Source organism: Fonsecaea monophora (assembly GCF_001642475.1).
Source record: "Fonsecaea monophora strain CBS 269.37 chromosome Unknown Scaff34, whole genome shotgun sequence".
In the NCBI taxonomy this organism is placed as follows: Eukaryota; Fungi; Ascomycota; class Eurotiomycetes; order Chaetothyriales; family Herpotrichiellaceae; genus Fonsecaea; species Fonsecaea monophora.
The window spans coordinates 156,268-175,067 of record NW_019173965.1 but is presented as its reverse complement, the minus strand read 5'-3'; the positions used below and the strand labels follow the sequence as shown (position 1 = coordinate 175,067).

The 18,800-nt window shown below is 52.3% G+C and overlaps 6 protein-coding genes across 6 annotated transcripts; 4 read left to right on the top strand and 2 right to left on the bottom strand.

Annotated features, from left to right (window-relative positions):
• Positions 1-1,967: 1,967 nt before the first annotated feature.
• AYO21_05442 (hypothetical protein) lies at positions 1,968-3,829 on the top strand (the record flags this gene model as incomplete). The annotated part of the gene is made up of 3 exons (XM_022655411.1): positions 1,968-2,340; positions 2,391-3,353; positions 3,420-3,829. 3 exons carry the CDS (start codon positions 1,968-1,970, stop codon positions 3,827-3,829), a joined length of 1,746 nt encoding a protein of 581 aa, XP_022512303.1.
• A 1,175-nt stretch (positions 3,830-5,004) lies between these two features.
• Positions 5,005-7,033, top strand: AYO21_05441 (hypothetical protein; the record flags this gene model as incomplete). The annotated part of the gene is made up of 3 exons (XM_022655410.1): positions 5,005-5,680; positions 5,825-6,028; positions 6,129-7,033. The coding sequence occupies 3 exons, from the start codon at positions 5,005-5,007 to the stop codon at positions 7,031-7,033; spliced, it is 1,785 nt and encodes a 594-aa protein (XP_022512302.1).
• An 834-nt stretch (positions 7,034-7,867) lies between these two features.
• AYO21_05440 (hypothetical protein) lies at positions 7,868-9,060 on the bottom strand (the record flags this gene model as incomplete). The annotated part of the gene is made up of 2 exons (XM_022655409.1): positions 7,868-7,888; positions 7,957-9,060. The coding sequence occupies 2 exons, from the start codon at positions 9,058-9,060 to the stop codon at positions 7,868-7,870; spliced, it is 1,125 nt and encodes a 374-aa protein (XP_022512301.1).
• Positions 9,061-9,912: 852 nt separating this feature from the next.
• On the bottom strand, positions 9,913-10,356 carry AYO21_05439 (hypothetical protein; the record flags this gene model as incomplete). Its single annotated transcript, XM_022655408.1, has 1 exon — positions 9,913-10,356. The coding sequence occupies one exon, from the start codon at positions 10,354-10,356 to the stop codon at positions 9,913-9,915; it is 444 nt and encodes a 147-aa protein (XP_022512300.1).
• Positions 10,357-14,482: 4,126 nt separating this feature from the next.
• On the top strand, positions 14,483-17,104 carry AYO21_05438 (hypothetical protein; the record flags this gene model as incomplete). The annotated part of the gene is made up of 1 exon (XM_022655407.1): positions 14,483-17,104. One exon carries the CDS (start codon positions 14,483-14,485, stop codon positions 17,102-17,104), a length of 2,622 nt encoding a protein of 873 aa, XP_022512299.1.
• A 436-nt stretch (positions 17,105-17,540) lies between these two features.
• AYO21_05437 (hypothetical protein) lies at positions 17,541-18,743 on the top strand (the record flags this gene model as incomplete). The annotated part of the gene is made up of 1 exon (XM_022655406.1): positions 17,541-18,743. One exon carries the CDS (start codon positions 17,541-17,543, stop codon positions 18,741-18,743), a length of 1,203 nt encoding a protein of 400 aa, XP_022512298.1.
• Positions 18,744-18,800: the final 57 nt, after the last annotated feature.

Below are 18,800 nucleotides of genomic sequence, written 5' to 3'. Positions count from 1 at the left end.
TCACTTTGCATTTACTCTACCGTCGAAAAGTGAGGTTCAACCACGTCTTGTTCTCGTTACTCTTTCGTTACCTTGTGACGTCGAGGGATCGTCTTCGGGGTACATATTTAAGCGTCCGACTGTCCAATACTTTGCCGACTTCCTCCTCTCAGAACTCCACACCGTCACCGGTCTGTCAGCTGAAGGACTGAGCAAGAAAGGTATGTTGCCTCTCGCAAGTTCCAATTGAGACAGGCATTTTGCTTGGTGCTGCGTCGTTGCTGTCTTCGGCAATTTGCCTTGCGTCTGTGATTGGTGTCGAACGACTTGCTGACATGGACCTTTTGCAGGACACTGCCTAAGACTTGACACAACACGCTGCCTCCCGACACTCCCCTTGGTGAGTTCCATACCCCAGCAATACCACACCATGGGAGTTGCTGTTTGCGCTCTGCAGTTTGTCTGTCGCAAGCTCCGGGCGGAACGGGTGTTAGGTCTCCGGAGACAAATAGCAAACAGAACCCTTCAGTTTGCTCCTCCAGACACTTCTAGAGTCTGGAAAGCCAAAATATATTTAACCTGCCCATGCCAATGAGCATGTTAGTTATCTGATAGTCTGACATGCACGAATATATACAGATCACAAATACCGCAAGGTACGCCAAGGGCCTTCTGAGGGCTTCTGAGAACAGTCAATTCCATGCTCTGAGGTACGCCCTTTTCTCTGACTGTGTCCCTGTCCATTGGCGAAGCTGACTTTCTTAGGGTTTGGTCGGTCTGTCTGTGAGTCTGTTCTCTCCTGTCCGTCACTTTCCCGTCAAGGCTCTTTCAACCGCTCTTCCGTGCCTATCCTTCTCCCTCACTGCCACGTGTCAGGCCGTGCAAAGTTACTGCAGTGGACCTTCCTGGCGCTGGAGCCTGGCCACAAGGACCACGTGTCCTCCGGTTGTCAGCGGAGAGAGGAGCAAGGAGGGCGGAAGACGGTGACATGACGACGACGAGCATGTGCGAGCATGTGCTCCTCGTCGCCCATCGTCTATATATATCACTCTCCTCCTCCCTCTTTCCTCCGTCTTCTTTCCTTCAGTCAATCCATCAACAACTTCTTCGCTCACATTACTTACTTCGATTTAGCCTTGACATATCAACACCCTCGACCATATCTACAGAAGCAATTTGTTTTCGACTGCTTTCCGTTTTCGCCGTTTGAACCTTTTCGCACGGTCTACTCCACGTCAGACCAACGTCACTTTGAGATTTTGTAAGTCATCTTCATTGTTCTTTCTGTCTCTGATTCCACCCGATCCTGGACAATCGATCTCCCAGCATTCGGATGGTATGGAATTGTCCGCCTCCCTTGTCCCTTTGGCGACCTGCGAAGATCGACAGCGAAGAGGTCCCAGGTTTCGAAAGGGCATTTCCTAGTATCAGTTTCAAGACGTCATTTGTCCTGCGATTTGAGACAGAGATTCAACTTGACAAATCCGCACGAGTTGGACCGACTTGCAACAGACTTCAACCATCCAGCATTTTTGGCCTCCAACAACAGGCCTTTGTTTACACCGCCGAATCTGGTCGTTGAGTTGCTTATTCAGGAAGGCGGGTCAGCGCCGAGCCTAGGCAAGGCTGAGGGTGTCTTCACCATCACAGTCAGGCCCCGCGCATATGAGCATTGACAAGTCTCCTCAGACAATCGACATGTGACAACTTCACCATAGAAGCGAGGCTGCGCCGACAACGACAAGGCTGGCTCCTCAATCGACATGTGCTCAACATCTATACAGGAGACCGTCCAGCGCCGACATGTGTCAGGAACACAGCCCCAGGTCGTTGTCGCCGATTCTTGACTTCCAACTATCCGACTTGTTTACCTCAACTTCTTCCCCCATCACATCTGACCCCTTCTTGTTCAATGACTTCGCATGAGACTGACAAGATGATTTCCTTTAGTTTTCGAATTTGTTTCAACTGCAGTTCCAGCTTCCAAAATGGTGTCAACAAGAGCACAGCAAACCAGAGGCCGCACGACTCGAGCACAAGGGTCCAGCAAAGTCAACATCACCACCCAGGTCACACAAGTCTCCACCACCGTGTCCGCTAGTGCCAGCACAGATGTCGCTATGCCAGACGTCACCATTGTCACCGCTTCCACCGCTTCTTCTGACCAGACATCGAATAGCGCTCGTCGTCTTATTGTCACTTTCAAGCTTGGTCCTCGTCTTCAGCAATTCGGGGTTACTGGCACGAATCTTGTTGTGGCTTCCAAGGTCGATATCAAGGAGAGGCCCAAGCGAAATAAATCAATCCGTCAGCAAGCTGTTTCCACTTCCCGGGGGATCAAACGCGAGTCCACTGATCAAGGTTCGTGACGTGAAGTGGTTGTTGCTTGAATCGAAGCTAACTCTCCTTAGATCTTGACACTTCGCCACCCAAGAAAAGCAAGCAGGCTCATAGGGAGGACGAGGACGAGTTTGAACCAGACCATGCAACGACACAAGCTCTGAGCATTCCTACTGCCGGTCGCGCACTTCGTGGTCGAGGAGGAGACGGCACAGTCACGGGCCGGATCAAGGCTATTCGAAAGGCAAAGGAAGACCTTCGTGGCCCTTTTATCACTCTTCAATCCAAAGGTCTAGGCATGTTCTTGAAGAAACTGAGAAAGCGCCGCCCCGCAACGCCTTACACGAACACCCAACGATTCCAGTTTGGCCACGACCATCTGTGGTACTGGACATCACCGAGCCCGTATAACATCCGCAAGGTCTACGAGATACTGGAGGAGGAAAAGCCTGCCATCAATGAGGCTGCCGCAGTGGAAGGCACACCAACCAACCCATTCCATGCAAGCGCCGGCATCTCTGTCGACTCTATCGTCCGCGTCATCTTGTCGCAGGCATGCACGAATGAGGCCGCACTAGATGCACAGCAAGCAATGCTCCTTGCATATCCTTATCGCGTCGGACACACATGGGTCGCAGGACAGAAGCCGAACTATCACGCCATGCGCGTCCAGAGTCTGACAAAGCTGGAAAAGGTACTGAAAAAGGCCGGTCTTGCCAACAAGAAGCCAAAAGCGATCAAAGACATCCTTGACATCGTCTACCAAAGAAATGTCGCGCTTCTTGATCCACTTGGGGTTGGTGAAGTCCTTTACGATGGCAACGAGAGAGGTGCCTCTGACTTCGTACCTGGCCTGCTGTCTGTCGACTATTTCTGGGACATCTACCGACAGGAGGGCAAGCAAGCTCTCCTTGATCACCTTGTGTCTCTCCCGTTGATCGGTGTCAAGTCTGCATCCTGCTTGATGTGCTTCAACATGTCATTGCCTGTCTTTGCCGTGGACACTCACGTCGCCGGAATGGCAAAGCTTCTCGGTTAGGTACCGGAATCATGTAACGACGAGATTGTCATGTGCACCCACCTTGACACTGTCTTGCCAGACAAGATCAAGCTTTCCCTCCACCAGGCTTTCTGGAACCATCGTCGGAACTGTGTGCGCTGCAGTGCACGAAACAACCCATCCAGCTGGGTCTACAACAATACCACCTGTCCACTGGAGCTCCTTGTCAAACGTCCGCAGCCAAAATCCGACGAAAACAAGCCAGCCAAGCTTCAGACCAGCCCACCGAGGCAGGTCACCAAGAAGGAGCCTAGCGACGAGGAGCGTGTCGCGCAGGGACTGGTCAAAGTCACGTACGAGATCGACGACGACTTTGATGCCGCAAGGGGTACGGGGGTGAAGAGAACGATTTGGATCCGCGATTTTAGTGCGGAGGAGTACGATCCTGTGGACGAAAAGGAATTTATTTATGAGGAAATTTCGATTGATTTCAGACAAAAGGAAGCATAGTCGGTGAGCACTAAACATATGGTGGACACAGCAGTTGAAAGCTTCGACGATATGGGGGAGTTTGAGGACTTTACGATTCTGATTTTATGGTAGCAAAACGAATCTTGAGCTGATAAAAAAAAAAATGGATGTATTCCCAAATAATATCCCTCGTGTTTGGTGATGTTTCTTGGTGGTGGACTTGTCGCTCTCACGTGATGGAGATAGTGAGATACGCGAGGCGCCTCCTTGATGCCTGTCCTGGGTGCCTCCGCCACTTGCGCAGAGGGTCACCTCCCCCTCCTATCTATCCCGTAGGTACCTACTGATGTGCCCCTCCCACATATCTCTGCCATCTCTGCCATCTCCATGAGGATGAGCATGGGAAGTGCCTTGACACCAAATGGCCTCCTTCCAATCATCTGACGCGGCGGGATTCCAACTATTAACCTGGTTCCCGCCCGCAGCCGGGATCAAGGGCTCACCAGACCCATTGTTTGCCTCGCCTCTCAAAAGCTTGGGCGGGCACCGACAGGGCAACTCAGGTTCAATGCTACCTTTCCCCACGACCCGATGCCTCTTAGAGCTCCTACCAAGCCCCTCCTCGCCTGCGGAAGCCTTTTTATCGGCCCTTGGGACTTGTTTCTTATCTTCGCCACAGTCTGGAGCAAGCTTTGTCAATGAGAAAGCTTACCTTAGGGTAGCAGCCGTGCCCTGATCGCCAAACAAAGAATACCTGAACAGGCAGCTCCCTATACCAGCCTCTGCTTCCCTCTGCGACTCTGCTACCTTGCTAGCAAACGGCTCTTCTTCCTATTCCCTACCATGTCTAGCAAGACCCGCCTCCCTAGCTTCTCTCATCCAATGCGATCGAGAGGATTAATTGTGATGGTTCCTTCGGTCAATCCCGAGCTCGTGGGGGAGCAGCATCGTCATCATCTGAGCAAGCTGTTATTCCCTCGTAGCTATACCTCGGATCGAGAAGGATGAAAAGAGCAAGGTAGCTCGTGCATGACGGGTGCTGATGGTGCTCCGTGCGTGGTACAAAAGGATCACCATTGCCTTTTTTCTCTAGAGTGACGCGGGACGAGCTCTTCTTCGGTGCTACCCTCCTCGATCTTCTTTTTTGTCTCGCTCAACGTTTTCTTTCCTGCGGAGTGAGTCCGGAGTGCGTTCTTTGACTGCGCAATTCCAACATGATCTCTTTGCTCCCTGCAGCTCTGCTGCTGGCTTCAGGTGCTCAGTTCGTTTCCTCCCAATTCGTGACTGCGCCAACGAACTTTACAACCAAGACTGGTTACGCAGATGTCACGGTCCGCTACAAGTCCGTGCCCGCGGGCATCTGCGAGCAGGATCCCGACGTGAAGAGCTTCTCTGGCTACGCCGACGTGGCTCCCGGCCAGCACATCTTTTGGTGGTTCTTCGAGGCGCGCAACGTCGACCCCACGACCGCACCGCTCACCATCTGGATCAATGGCGGACCGGGTTCGTCCTCGATGATCGGTCTGTTTCAAGAGCTGGGACCATGTCGAATCAACCAGGACGGTGAGGCGGTGGACAATCCGTACTCGTGGTCCAATGTCACCAATTTGATCGTCATCGACGAGCCAACGCAGGTCGGCTTAAGTTACTCGTCGCCTGTGCCCGCCTACGAGGACCCGAACTCGGGAATGCTAGTCCAACTACCCAACAACACCTGCCCCGACTATGCCAGTGACTGGGGCTGCGGGACGTACTCGTACTGGAACGAGTCTCTGACAGCTAACAGCACCCCCGCGACCGCGCCAAACATGTGGAAGACACTGCAGGGGTTCATGGGCGTATTCCCGCAGTATGCGAGACAGGGGATCAACTTTGCGACGGAATCATATGGTACGTGCCCGTTTCTGTAGGAAGGCTTTCTGAAGGCAAAGGGCCTTACTATAGATCTATTCTCCCATCTGCCAGCGCGCACCCCAGTCCCCAAGAGATTGATTGCGAGAAGTACTGGACCCAGTTGACGTTTACTCGCTTTAGGTGGCCACTATGCACCCATCATGTCGGAATACTTCGAACAGCAGAATGCGAAGAACATCACCGGAGCACACAACATCCGCCTCGAGCATGTGTTGATCGGCAACGGCTGGTACGACCCGTTGATCCAATACCAAGCCTACTACAACTTCTCCGTATCCCCAGGTAATACATACGACTATGACCCACTGAATCAGACCGTCAAAGGTGTGTTTTCCCTCCCTTTTCCGTTTTATGCCTCGTTTCTACTTTTCGCCAATTTTTTTCTGGCTACGCCTTTCTGCCCCCCTGCATGATTGAGTGGCAGACAGGGGTCCTGACCTGTGGACAGACCAATGGTTCAACAACCTGTACGGGCCGGGCAACTGCTACGACCAGACACTCGACTGCAACACACGGAAGATTGACGAAATATGCACGGCGGCCGACAATTTCTGCCTCGAACAGGTGGAGAGTCTATACGACATCTACCTGAACCGCGACGAGTACGACGTGCGCTTCTTGATGCCGGACCCGTTCCCACCGGTTGACTATGTCGACTACCTGAACACGGAGCGGGTGCAGGCGGCCATTGGGGCGTACGTGAATTACACCGAGAGCAACGCGGCTGTGGGCAACGCGTTCGGCAGCACGGGCGACGACGACCGCGAGATCGGCACCGTGGAGGCCCTGCAGGCGCTGCTGCGCCAGAACGTTTCTGTCACCATGTACTTTGGAGACGCCGACTTCAACTGCAACTGGCTGGGCGGGCAAGTGGTGGCCGACCACGTCAACGCGACGGGCTACGCGAACGCGGGCTTCGTCAACATTTCCTCCTCGGACGGCGTCGTGCACGGCCAGGTGCGCCAGAGCGGCAAGTTCGCCTTTGTGCGCATCTTCGAGTCCGGCCACGAGGTGCCCTTTTACCAGCCGCTCGTCTCTCTCGAGATGCTCGACCGCGTCCTCGCCGACACCGACATCGCCACGGGCAAGACCACCATCACGCCCCAGTTCCTCACCAAGGGCCCCACCGTCTCCTCGTACCGCGAGGGCAACGCCACCATCCAGCTGTCCGTCATCCCTCCGGACGCCATCTACAACACCACGACCAACATGCCCCAGAACTCGACGTCCAGCGGTGGCGGTGGCAGGAAACTCGCCAAACGGGCAAAATACAGCCTGCGACAGGCCAAGAAGATCAAGAGGGACAAGTTGGGCGGATGGTCGAAATGAGTGATGAAAAAAAAATAATGTTATAGAAACGGCGAGAGATATATGTCTCGCTGGATGGCCGCCCAGGGCCAACTGTTCTGGAGTTGCAGAAAAGATGGACACAGAAAGAGCCCCTTGTCATGGCTGCTCCAGATACACTGTTGTTCTGACAAGTTCTGAATGAGTGACGACAGCTTGAAAAAAAAAAGAGAGGAGAGGAGAGGAAATATACTATAGTAGTAGTAATTGACAAAAACAGGGCAACCCAGTTCAGTTGATCAGACATGTTCTTTCGATTCATTTTCATTTAGTAGAGCATTTACCCCGTATATCTATCTCTCTTTCTGTCTTACCCGGAAATTCCTGCTCCCCCTTTCTGCCTCTTGGACTCGGATATTCCTGGATAATACATCCTAGCCCTCGTTCTCATCCCCGCGTTGCCTTTGTCTGCTCCGACACTTCGACACTTCGATACTCCGACAATCTAGTAAATCTCTCCCCACTCACTTGAAATCTTCTAGGAACGGTGTACCTGCGAATCATCATGCGTGGAGCGCGGAGAGCGGTTCACAGTGCAAAGGTGGTATGTAGGTGCCGTAATATAGACAAAAGTGTTTCGAGAGTTAGGTAGGCACATAGTTAGGAGGCATGTAGGATTGGTAACAGTGTTTCAAAGGCAGATAGGTAGGTAGGTAGGTAGGTAGGTAAGTAACCAAACAATATTCTTTTTGCGCTATTTCTCTTTCTTTCTTTTTCCTGCATCAGGATCAAGGTCAAGGTCAGGGTCAAAACAAAACAAAACCCTGAATATGACATGATACCTAGGTATTGCTGGATGTCATCACGGGGCGTAATCTATTCATTATAATGGTACACCTGTAAAAAAAAACACCAGAGAATTAGTACGAGGATAAAGTAACAGTCACACATCGGGCAAGACTTACAAAGTAATCGGGGAGACCCCAGACCTCGAACCCAAGCCGCTTCGCCATCTTCGCGAAGCCCTCCGTCTCGATGAGATGATAGAAAGGAAAGGGAGGAAACATGGCGCCGTCGCGGTGCACCTCTGCCTTGACCAAAAGTGCCGTGCCACCCACGCCGTCCAACGGCATCAGACGCCGTTCATCACGGTCCTTGCCCACCTTGGCCAGCTTGGTCATGAGTGTTCGATACGTGGCCATCTCTGCGTATCCCTCGAGAAGAACTTCGTCGGGACCCATCTTGCTGGCGAGCTCCTGTGCGACGTCACTGTCGCGCCAGGTGTTGAAATCGTAGGGCCGGATGTCCTCGTTCCCTTCGTCGTTGACATACCGCTGCATGCAGCTCGGGGCAATGACGGATTTGTCGTGACTGGCCAGATCCTGGATCAGCGTAGGGGGGGTCTCAACCACGTCGCCGTCCAACCACAACACCCAAGATGTATGCGGCCCGATGGTAGTGAAGAGAAGGCTATTCCGTGCCCGCGCCATGGACGCCCGCCGGATCTTTTGGTTCTCCATCTTGTGGCGTTCCTGTTCGTTTTGTGAATTCAAGGGTGGCACAAAGTCCTGCCTCAAAATGGTCACCGATTGAAACCGTTGCTCTTCCGGACCCGATTGCGTCTCCCTTATTGCCTCTTGTAGAGCGGCCGTCGCCGCATTGCCTTCCTTAGTCTTGGGCGTGATGAAGCCGAGACTGATGTGCTCGTGAGGGTAGCTCAAGGTCATGAGATTGGCCCAGTACTCGGGGTAGAAGCGCGCCAGGGGCGTCAAAATGAGGACTTTCTCGTGCTTTTGAACGGGCAGCGCTGACGCGGTCAGGTTATTCAGTTGGTAGTGAACGACGGGAGGCGGCCGGCGGACACCGGGGGCATTTTGGGAGTTGGATTGCTTGCGGAAGGCTGAGGTCGGGGGAGACAGAGGGTTCTCGGCTGCGGACGTTTGTACTCGCAGGCGGAGTTCGGACTGGTCGACGGAGGTGTTGTGGATGCTGTAGAGGAAGTAGATGAAGACAACGCCCAGGAGGATGCCAAGGGCCAGGGTCCTGTTGCTACTACGTGGCTGTCGCATGTTGGAAGCATGCCACGTCTGTGCAATGGACGAGGTTTGAACAATCGTGTCACCTCGGGGACTGTTGCGTGGCCTGTTGGAGCATGTTCGTGGGAGCAGGCGGCCTGAAAGAGAACGGGCAGAACGGGCAAAACGAGGCGCTTCAGGTCTTAAAGAGCAGCGAACAGCTCTGCAATCAAGAAGGGAAAAAGGAGAGAGGAAGAAAAGACAATGAGACTCAAATGAGTGAACTGCAGTTGTGGGTGTGTTTTGTGTTCAAGTCGCTTCACTGGCTGTCGAGAGTGACATTTTTGGAGCCGTTGGTGAAACATGGATGACGGACCACAGACCACGGACCATGCACCGCCACTTTGGCTTTACACTCCATCCCTGTGCAGATATCCCAGCCACAGGGAATCCTGCGGACAGGTACACTCATACGGAGTCATCTTTCCGCATAGTACGAGATGATGTGTTGGATTTGTCAAATGTTCTTCTCGCTTGTCTGGTCTATCTATGCCCATGGCCATGCAAATATAGACCGGCCTCTTTTTTCATGCCTATCGTTATGATACTCAGAAATGACCTGCAACCCTCGCTATGCAGAGAATAGCCCAGTCAATCCCTAATGGCAAAACCAAGATTGCCCCAGGCAACGATGATGGTCGAATTTGTAGACTTCCCAACGCCAATGCTAGAGTCTCAGGCGATACCTGATGCAATCCGTGTACCCAATGCAACCTTGATGCGAGGCCAGTCGCAACGAGTGTCAATATGCTAATAACAAAAGAAACTGAGAGACCATCGAACAGACCGAGCAAGTGTCAGCCTGCGAATCCCCATCTCTGCTCAACAACAACTATATTGCCGCCATCATTGATAGACATCGGCTTGTCTGATTTTCTTGTTCTTCGATTCCTCCTTGTCCGACGAAACATCACTACGTGGACTTCTTCCCGGGCCTGGACTTCCTGCTGGTGACACTTTGCCTGCTCCAGCGACTTGAAAGTAGTCGTCACCTTCTTCGAGTGCTAGAGGCGTGACGGGACCTTTAGGACTGCCCAGAGGGTCCAACCGTGGTGCACCGGGTTTGATGCCCATCGAAGAGGCTGCGATCTTGGCGGACAACGTGGTTCTCTCTATGAATTCGCGTTGCTTCTCACGCATCAACCTCGGAGATTCCAGTACGACGGGCTGCGTCACCCGGTTCAAGGTGATGGCTGGGCTCTGGACCGTGGAAGATGGTGTGGCTGGTGTGGCTGGCGAGTCAAGATGGCCGAAATTGGCAGGATGGAATCGAGGCAGAGTCATGTGCATGTTCCTCGATGCTTGCCGACCATGTGGTGCTGGCCGACTTCGGGTTGATTGAGGAGAGAGTGGTTGTTGACTAGCATGGAGTCTCGGAGACAACGGTGAGGTTGGGGTGTAACGCCCAGAGTATGTATCGCGGTTCATCGTGTACCCCATTGAGTCAGGAAGATCAATATAAATGGGAGAAGCGAAACGTCGCAGGCCGTGTTTCTGGGAATCTCTGCGACGTCTCTGGGAATCGCCACTTGTTGTGTGCATGCGGCAGCTGTGGTACAGGTGCGGTTACCTCTTTATGAAGAGTCTTATGCCCATCGAAGTGGGTTGGTACTGTTTGCAAAGTTCGGAAGTCGGATCAAAGGGGCCAAATTGTAGAGACCAGGGCTGCGAGGGGCGCTGGAAATGTGGTTGCTACCAACTTGTCAATCCTTTAGGTGGGCTCCGCGTGACGTCGAATTGTTTGTTGCAATGAGCCCGAAAGAGGGGCAATGCTGAGTTGATTTATGTCGGTAAAAGAGGAGAGTCCGCAACAGGAAGAATTGAAGAAGCGGATAGGTATTTGGCGGAGGGATGCCCAAGGTTGGTGTGCTGTACACGACTGGAGGATCAGGCACCGAGTTTGCCAAAGATGGGTCTCGTCTCAGAATTGCTCCTGTAGGCCTCTCGTCGCTCGCCCTTTACCAGAAGTAGTACAAATGAGAGTCAGACTCAGAGTCACGAGTTTGTCTTGATGGACAGGGATGGTGGCAGGTGCTTGTGCTGTTGCGCTTGCGATTGTGCTGGGGGGCGTCTGATCTGCAGTGTTTTGGAAAATTGCGTGAGAAATGATCAACAGAAGGTGCCGGGATTGCCAACAACCAAGGGTACGCTGATCTCGGTGCCGGAGGGTTTTGATGTTGATAAAGGATTCCAGCCTCGAGGAGCGCGAGTAGAATGAGTACCAGGGGGCACAAGGCAGAGTATAAGCGACCTGGGCACCGACCTCTTGCTCCCAGCTCTTAAGGCGTCGTCATTTAAAACCGAAAAGATCTTCGTGCTTATGAAAATGCTGGTATATCAGGAGGCCTCATCGGCGCCCCATGATTTTGAAGAAGGTTATCGAAGGGGCGACGGTTTCCCAGTGATCGATGCAGGGCCATGTAGACTCAAGCCTGGAGGGACATGAAAAGAAACCTCAGTAGGTATTGGCTGATTGCGATTCGGTGGATACGACAAAAGGGAATCCCTGACATGGCCTATGACGGTAAGCGTTGAAATGAGAACGCCAGCACCACGCCACCCGTCCTGGCTGACCAACAGGACGACTAGCCATGGGGCGAATGGCATGGATGAACAGGGGTACCGGGGCGGAGATCAAACAATAATGGAGCCTCCGAAAAGGCCTTGAGCGCCGAGAAAACATTGTGACCCCCAAAGATTGCTGGGTGTTGATCAAGGGCGGTGTCGCTGCATTTCCAAACAAAACAACAAAAAAGAGTTCAGAGAATTTGAACGAGTATAGAAGATGATGATGTTTTGATCAGGAAACCATCCGGAGAAAAAAAGCGAACGCAGTTACAGAACTCAATCCCATTCACTTCTCGTTGTGATGTCATTACGGAGGCTGAAAGGTTGAACAGAAGGGACAGAAATTCTGTGTCTGACAGAAAATCCACTTGGTGCTAACTCATCGGTGTTGAGGTGCCATCCGTGGCTTCTTTCCGTGCGATCCGAGTATTTTGACCGTCTGACAAATTAATTAATCAATTAATTGTACCATCGAGCCGTCTGCCCAGGATCGCACAATTGCGCGGGTGGGAAACGTGGCAAGCCTGTAAACTTCGAGCCAACATCTGTAACCCGTCCACTTCTCCCCTTCTAAAATTGCCGGACCAGAGACCCTCCAGATCCCATTCCTGGGTACCTACGGTAGGGTCTCTTACTCGCAAAGTGCCCGCGAGCAGTGAGCTCTCACAGTGTCAAAGTCCTGAAAGAACTGACTTCTGGATTAGCCATTGTCCCGCTTGGACCAGAAATGCCGAAGACCGAGTTTCCTCTGCTAGTTTCCAACATCCCTTGAAGGTTCCCGGGGCCATGATGCAGGGAAGATGGAGCCATCGACCAGACTTGTTCGGCCGCGTTTTGTGCAACCTCTACGTGCTTTTTACAGGTGCGGGGCACAGGACGGTGTCCAACATTCCTTGTATCGATCCAGGCAAGCGCAGAAAATAGCAGCACTTATGAAGGCGTTTGCGGGGGAGAGAGAAGCGAGCGCTCAAGGGTTTCCCGCAGGAAATGCATCAAGTTGTTACCTACTCTGCCACCCTGCGAGCCGACTTCAGAAATAGATAGTGCCAGTCCGAGACACGATGGGATGACCGCCCTCTCAGAAGTACCTCGTTGATATGGATGGGGCACTGGAGAAATCCCCTGGAAATGGCCATGGCCCTACAGTCTACAACATTCCAACTACAGGAACAATTTCCTTGCCAGTCGGTGCAACTTCTCTCTAGTGTCGAATTACTGGGTACAGAGAGAACGATATGTCACAGACAACAGGTACATCCGCACTCGGTGCACTGTTACAAAAGAATGTGCGAAGGAATGAACCCTGTCCCTGGAACCCGCTCAGAACTGGCATTCCTTGGAAACGTTTTCCACTTGAACATTAACACGGACCACAGACCGAGGACAAGTGATTGTGCGCCATGATCAAGGCTTACCGAGGGAGTAGTGCCAATGCAAACCCGTAACCGAGCACTACAAAGGACGTATCCGCGACTCAAAATACACGTTTTTGTTGAACTCTCCGCATTTGGATTGTTTCGACAGGCGAACGACTCATGAAGCTATCCACTTGGCTATGGGACTATCCACAAATCGTCTTGACTCTACTGTGTGACGGTAGGTGCAGTCGCGGTTCGAGACAAATCTATCGACCACCTGACAAGACGATCAATATCCTCTTACTCCGACTGATCCGTTCTCGCTTCGGCAAGATCGTCGATGAGGATGTTTCCTCCGCGCGCAATAGATAGCAGGCCAACAGGCCTTGTTATCTGCTGTGTACCTAAAAGAGCTAGTTACATTACGAGGGCACAGTGAGGACTCCTAAAGAAAATGCCCACACATGGTTGAACCCCTCACGCACAATCTCCCCTGTCCCCGTTCGCACGAAAGCGATATGGGTAGCAGGAGGAACCTTATCATATTACGAGCCATCCCCTGAGAGGGTGGGTTATGTACCTCGCACAGTAGGGGACGAGGTGGGTGCGAGGGGACAGAGACACAAATGACAAAGGGAGGGCACCACCCAAAAATCCAAGAGGCGGGGCCTCAAATGGGGGGCTTACCGTGTCCATGTCTTAATGCTGGCCTTGATTATTCCACTGCGCCTTCGAAGGGCACCTTTTCCTGGATGTCTCGATAGGTTCTTCGATAGCGGACAAGAGCCTCGTATCATCTGGCTCTTGCAGGTGTTCCACCGGTATCGAACGGCATTCATGGGTATTGATAGTATCTGTTCGTACCTCGTACTTGTACCGAGTACAAGAATTGATGCCCCTCGCTTAACCAGCTCCAAGTCAAGACTCGGAATGTCTTCGCTTCGCTGATGTACCGGTGAGATGCTCGACTATCAGCCACATTCAACGTGTTCAACCACCAGCAGGGGCGTGAGAATACGAAGGTACATGCTATCAGGGCTGTCCATAGCACATTAAAGATGTATCCTGCTCTGACCCCTCTTGAATTGAATCGTGTTATCGTGGCGCAGCATGGCGGAAGTTAGAGCAGCCGAACAGGCGTCCCCCAATCCCACCAATGGCCGCTGCGCTCCCTGGGCGCAGCCTGAAGAGCCACCAAGCAAGCGAACCAACTGCTTCTCTTCTATCGACCATGCTTGCCCAGCGGAAATCTGCAGCCGTGCAGATTGTTCCCCCTTCTTGGATTGGCATTGACTGGCTAGTCAGGGACCTCAACTCGGCCTGTGCTCGTTCACCATTCTGTTCCAATATCGCCTCCTCGAAACATCCTACCGTCAGTGCAACGGATGAGCGTTATATAAGGAGCTCCTTCATATGCTGGCCTTCGCCTTCCGAAGACAGTGGCAGACTACACAGACACACGCGCCATGATCACTCCTCCGCAGCCAGCCATGGCCGCGCCGCTTGACCTCCAATCCGCCGGCCGTGAATTTGACAAATGGCTGGATTGGAATGGAACTGCAGATACCTTTCCACGAGCTCCCGAAGAAGACAATCTTGCTACAAACCAAGCCCTCCACGCCCTTCCGATATCTCCATCATCGACCGCAAATGGAGATTCTCTCCCTGCCCAACTCAAGACCGACCTCCTCACCGCCCTTCCCTCTCAAGATCTGTTGACCCCGCGACACAGTTCAGCATCTCCAGAATCACGATCTAGTCTCGAGATGCGACTCAGTGGCGACACACTAAGAGAACAGCCCACCCCAAGTATACGACCTATGCTCAAACGGAAACTGTCCCCTACCGATATCCCGATGACGGACTACCGGCATGAAGCTCCTGCCAAAAAGCGGCCGCATAACATAATTGAGAAGAGATATCGTGCCAATCTCAATGAGAAGATAGCCGAGCTGAGGGACAGCGTGCCTAGCCTTCGGTTCGCACAGAAGACAAAAGGTCGTGAATCAGCCAATGGAGAATCTGATGAGGAGGATCTGGATGGCCTCACCCCAAGCAACAAGCTCAACAAGGCTTCGATATTGACAAAAGCGGTCGAGTACATCCGCCATCTCGAGTTCCGGACGAAGCGCTTAGAGGAAGAAAACAAGGCACTAAAAGAACGGCTCGAGACCCTTGACAAAGTAATCGCTCAAGGCGGTCATGATGCTCAAAGAGCTGCTGCTTTCACGAGCAATGTGGTAATAGAGGAATCTTCACCGGCTTCAAATAGCCGGTCCCCCTCATCTGAATCGACAGACGCAACCACCCACCCTCCGCAGGGCCTGATTCCATTGCCCGAGAGTTGGAGGCGGCTACGACAAAACCAACCACAGGAACATTACGGCCACATCTATGAAACCCCGTCAGAACGCTTGAGACTCAAGGGGAAATGGCCTACGAGGATCATTCTGGGTTCAATTGCCAGTCTGATGGTAATAGATGGCCTCAGTGAGTCCGATATGGGCTCAACATCCCGTGAGAAGGGCCTATTTGGAATTCCCCTCGAGCTTCTTGATGGCTGGAAATTTCTACGTTCTCCTCGGATATACTTGACTGCATTCAGCCAGTTCTGCCAGGCCGGTGGCATCATACCCTTGGTCAAAGGATTCATTGCCCTGACATTCCTGGCTTTCCTCATCTTTTCATATTTGTTCAATTCAAAACCTCCACCGAAAACCGATGTCGAGGAGCTGGGCACTACCTCGAGACAGGTTCCAGCTCCAGCCTCACCCATTCAAGTTCGACGCCGCGCCTGGAGCACGAGCATGCAGGAACTACACCTTCCTCATCATCACTTCTTCCCCGAGTGGATGGCCATTACTTGTGAATGGCTCAAGTATACCTTTGGCTATCTTTTTGGAGCACGCGCCTATGCTTGGCTTACCGGTCGCACTGCTGACGACGACGTGGCTCGGATCAAGGCGTGGGACATTGCAATTGACGCACAATTGGCTGGTGGTGATGCCGAAGTGAGCCGAAGCCGATTGCTCTTGACAATCTTTGGTGCAGGAACTCTCCCCCGATCACCTCTGCGGTTAATGCTGAAAACACTCCATTGTCGGGTGCTCCTGTGGAACGTGGGCTCACTCGGAACTGGAGTATCCAGGATCGCTAACCGCGTCGGGAAGTTTTTTGCAAACAGGCAATGGGGCCGCGCCAAAGACTCGCACGACAATTTACCCCTGCATCATCCGGATCCCCTCCCTCCGTATCTTGCCAACATGCTTGATATGCCATGCGATCATGTATTTCTGGATACAGTCTGTCAGAGGGCGTACAATTTGATGTACGACCGACCCACGCAGGAAGATTCTCCCAATCCCCTTCTGGACGTCGTGGTCGAAGATCATGCAGTCAGATCACCACTTGATGCTGTTGCTGCCTGGCGGTCAATGTTGTCACTGACAGAGGCTTTGGAGCTGTCTCTGCACACAGCCGAGGAATCCGCTCGTGTCCGAGAGCACTTGAGTGCTGCGCTCAAAATTGCGCCACCAGGCTCCGCAGCTGAAACGCGAGCGCTGGCCGCAAGCTCGGTCCTGAGCGATACTGCTCAATCCGACTATTTCAGGCGGGCATCAGAGGCCATGAAAGTGTTGTCCACTCCCACCACGCAGCCAGCAGCTGACACTCGACCCCCTTATTTCATCGACTCGTCAACTCCCCTATCCGCTAGGACTGATATCATGAACTGCTTGCATTGTGCAGAAACTTTGCGAATTCTCGATCGTGAAGATCATGACCTTGAAGAAAACGAAACAGAAGCATTGGCCTTTTTCAATTCGAAGAAACTTGAGATCGAACACACGCACCTGTTGGCGCAGGCAGCGAGGAAGCACCTTCTCCGACGGCTGCCAGCTATTGAGAAACCAGCAACTGCTGGAAGGGAAGAGGTTCGCGTTCTACCACACGATCACATATATGCTGCTGACGTGTTGGGCATGCAAAATAGTCAAAACAAGATCCCGCGCCGGTATAGTGAAACTAGCACCGACTCTGGCTATGACAGTCAGGATGCTTGTGTATCCTATTGGGACATGGATGCTGGGCCATTGCCGGGAAACACAGCTTGAATGTTCTGACGAGGTACGGTGTCGCGGTCGGAATATGAAAGAAATGGATTAGAGCTGGTCTTGTCCCCGATGGTGGTATATATGATGATAGTCCTGTCATTTGCGAATAGCATACGATTGTTGTCCATGTATAACACTTATCAATGTAGTACTGTCATGAATTAATCACAGCCTTATGAAGAAGCTACATCCAACAGTCAGCTATTTCTTGTAGACTAGGCTATGAAGCAGTGTTGAATCCCCCAACTATTGATCTTTCTCCCTCTTTTCGGTAATTGATGAAGTCGCAGATTTTGAATGACAAAAAATGAGGTCATTTCAATATTGCGTAAGTGCGTCTTTCACAGTGATCATGTTGTGTATTCCAATGTTTTGTTGCTGAAAATCTCTCTTATTCCCTCAATCGCCCAGCACAGAGAACAGTCGTATTCAAGAGATGGCGGAGACCGACGATGCCAATGATGCCATCTGGGAAATTGGCGTTTTTGACGCTCACTGTCATCCCACCGATATCATGGCCTCGATCAAGGACATCGCAAACATGAAGGCAAGAGTTCTCACGATCATGGCCACCCGGTCTCAAGATCAGGAAATGGTTCTGGAGACTGCGAGGAAATACAAGTTGAAGGACTCGAACCCGGATGCCAGAGAGAATACCTCGAAATACGTGGTTCCAGCGTTCGGATGGCACCCTTGGTTCTCCCATCAAATGTACGACGACCTGAAGGAAGACGTACGTCCTGATCAGATTGAGCATTACAAAGCGGTCTTGACCCCGACACCCGATGACGATGAGTTCTTGAAGACTCTTCCTGCCCCTCGATCGCTACGTGAGTTTCTCCGGGAGACGGAGCAGAAACTGGAGGAGTTTCCCTATTCACTGGTTGGGGAGGTGGGCTTAGATCGGTCATTTCGGCTGCCACAAGGCCCAAGTGCCATGACCGGCGATGTCACGAACAAGACTGGTGGTTCAGATGAGGACTATACCCCCGGAACCCGCGAAGGGAGACCGCTCTCGCCCTACCGCGTCAATATTGATCATCAGAAGGCGATCTTGAAAGCTCAATTCGAGCTCGCTGCAAAGCTACGGCGCCCGCTTTCTGTGCACAGCGTCCAAGCTCATGGCTTGGTGTTTGACCTTCTACAAGCGATGTGGAAAGGCTACGAGAAGCCATCCAAGAGAGAAAGAAAGAGGGCTCTAAGCGCCCCAAAGGCCCATCATAGCGACGACAGTCCCAACACTGGTAATCAAGACAAGACATTCCCATTTCCGCCACGAATCTGCATGCACTCCTACTCCGGGCCTCCTGATGCATTGAAACAATTTCTCGCCCCTACCGTGCCGGCGGAAATCTACTTCTCCTTTTCGACGGCCATCAATTTCTCAAATTCTTCGACCGCAAAGGTCACCAGTGTCATCAAAGCGGTGCCAGATAACAGGATTCTCATTGAGAGCGACCTCCACTGTGCGGGGGAAACAATGGACGGGCTTCTTCTGGAGATTATACACAAGGTTTGTGAGGTGAAGGGGTGGGATGTGCGAGAAGGAGCCCAGCGACTGAAAGCGAATTGGGAGAACTTCATCTTTGGGTCGAGTCCTAAAGGTCAGAGCTCCTGGACTCGCACGGAACCTGTATAGATTGATCAGGAAAAGGTCAGAAGAGTCCGAACTGCTTGACGCCCTAGGGACTGGTGC